The 1,584-nt window shown below is 51.9% G+C and overlaps 1 protein-coding gene across 1 annotated transcript in view; it reads left to right on the plus strand.

The window, feature by feature from the left end:
* Window positions 1–1,033, plus strand: part of TMC2 (transmembrane channel-like 2) — a gene marked incomplete at its 3' end in the record, with an annotated part of 26,197 nt that extends 25,164 nt beyond the window's left edge. Inside the window, exons 18-19 of the mRNA XM_010134537.1 lie at window positions 396–474; window positions 913–1,033. Coding sequence (XP_010132839.1) covers window positions 396–474; window positions 913–1,033 — 200 coding nt within the window. The remainder of the gene's footprint in view (window positions 1–395; window positions 475–912) is intronic.
* Window positions 1,034–1,584: the final 551 nt, after the last annotated feature.

The raw sequence follows: 1,584 nt of genomic DNA on the forward strand, positions 1-1,584 counted from the left end.
CCAGCAGCTCCCTGTCTCTGCTGGGCTGAGGCCCCCAGAGCTGGATCCAGCCCTGCAGGGGAGGGTCTCAAGGAGTGAGTTTTCAAGGCCGGTTCCACCAAGGCTGCTGCAAAGGAAGCAGAGGGAGCCTGGGGCCAGCCAAGGTGGAGGCAGAAGAGCAGGATGGTCGTTTTTCTCCTGATTGAGCAGAACTGAGCTACTGCACTGGCTCAGCCCATCTCAGCTGACCATGCCACAGGACTGCCTGGATTCTGCCTAAGCCTTGAGCCTCTAAGGCAGCTTGGAGACAGATGGTGGGGAAACCAGGTAGTAGCAGGAAAAACCTAAATGCTCCCTCCTTGTGAAACTTCTCTGCCCCTGATCCTATCACTACAGCAACCCGTTTGGTTTTGTAGCCTCGCCATCTACTACCTGAACGCGGTGGCTGAAGCGTATCAGCGCGCCAACGCGGAGCTGAAGAAGAAAATGCAGATGGTGAGTACGATCTGGCAGAGCCGCCTTCGAAATGCCACACACTTCGAGTTTGCTGTGCAGCATGTGCTTCTAAACCAGCACTCTGTTAGCGACACAAGGGGATGATGCATTTTATGCCCGTTCAGTCCTCTCTGACGGCTTTTAATGGCGGTCACATCCCATAATAGGCTGCTCTTTCATCCATCAGAACTACAGCAATGGGCTTTCCCATAAACAGCGCTTTCCACCTACAAAAATAAGTTCTCTCAAAGTTCAAGTAATGTTTTGGAGCCTGAGATTTCCCTCGGTCGCTGGACCGAAGTTCAGCACCTTGAACTCGGCGAAGAGATTGCAATCGCCCCGACAAACACTTCGCCAGGCCAAGCATGACGCCAGGCCACCCTTCCACGGGTCACACCTGCCACCTCAAACTAAACCTGAGGGCTTTTGTTGATGCAGCAACGGGAAGAGGAGAAAAACAAGAGGAACAACAAAGCCAGCACTAACCCCGTGCTGCAAGATCTGGAGGATTTACTTACGCCGAGTCCAAAGAGTGAAAGTCACCCCAAAAAAGCGGAAGGTAAAAACTAACAGCCTCCCCTCAACCCTCCTGAAAAAGCAGCTTTTGGCACCAGACTGGAGGTTTTTACTGGAAAATTCCTTATGAATGAGACAGAAGCCTTTTACAGGACTGTGTTGGTCTTAGGGCAAATCGACACGTGCTGTAAGCTCTGCTGAGGGTCCATGGCTGGGCAGAAAGACTCAGGAGGAAGCGTTTATGGTTGGACTTGAACATCTTAAAGGTCTTTTCCAACCAAAATGATCCCGTGATTGGCACCAGGGTCTGGCGGATCCTCCAGGCTTGGTCTGAACCAGCCGTTTTCTAACCTCTTGCGTTTAGACGAGCTGGAAAGTTCAGACCAACCTGAGACAGATCCCTCCAGAGCAGACCCAGGGTGCTCACTTAAATGGAAATAGTGTGGGCGGCATGGTGGGAGCACTGGGAATAAAGACTAAAATCAACAGTTACCCATGACCCCCACACCATGGCTAGAGGCGTAGCAGCATGGCTGGGTATTAGGAAAAATTTCTTTCATGAAAGGGTTGTGCAGGCATGTCCCAGGCTGCCCA

Source organism: Buceros rhinoceros, unplaced genomic scaffold (assembly GCF_000710305.1).
Source record: "Buceros rhinoceros silvestris isolate BGI_N320 unplaced genomic scaffold, ASM71030v1 scaffold9354, whole genome shotgun sequence".
Taxonomy (NCBI): domain Eukaryota; kingdom Metazoa; phylum Chordata; class Aves; order Bucerotiformes; family Bucerotidae; genus Buceros; species Buceros rhinoceros.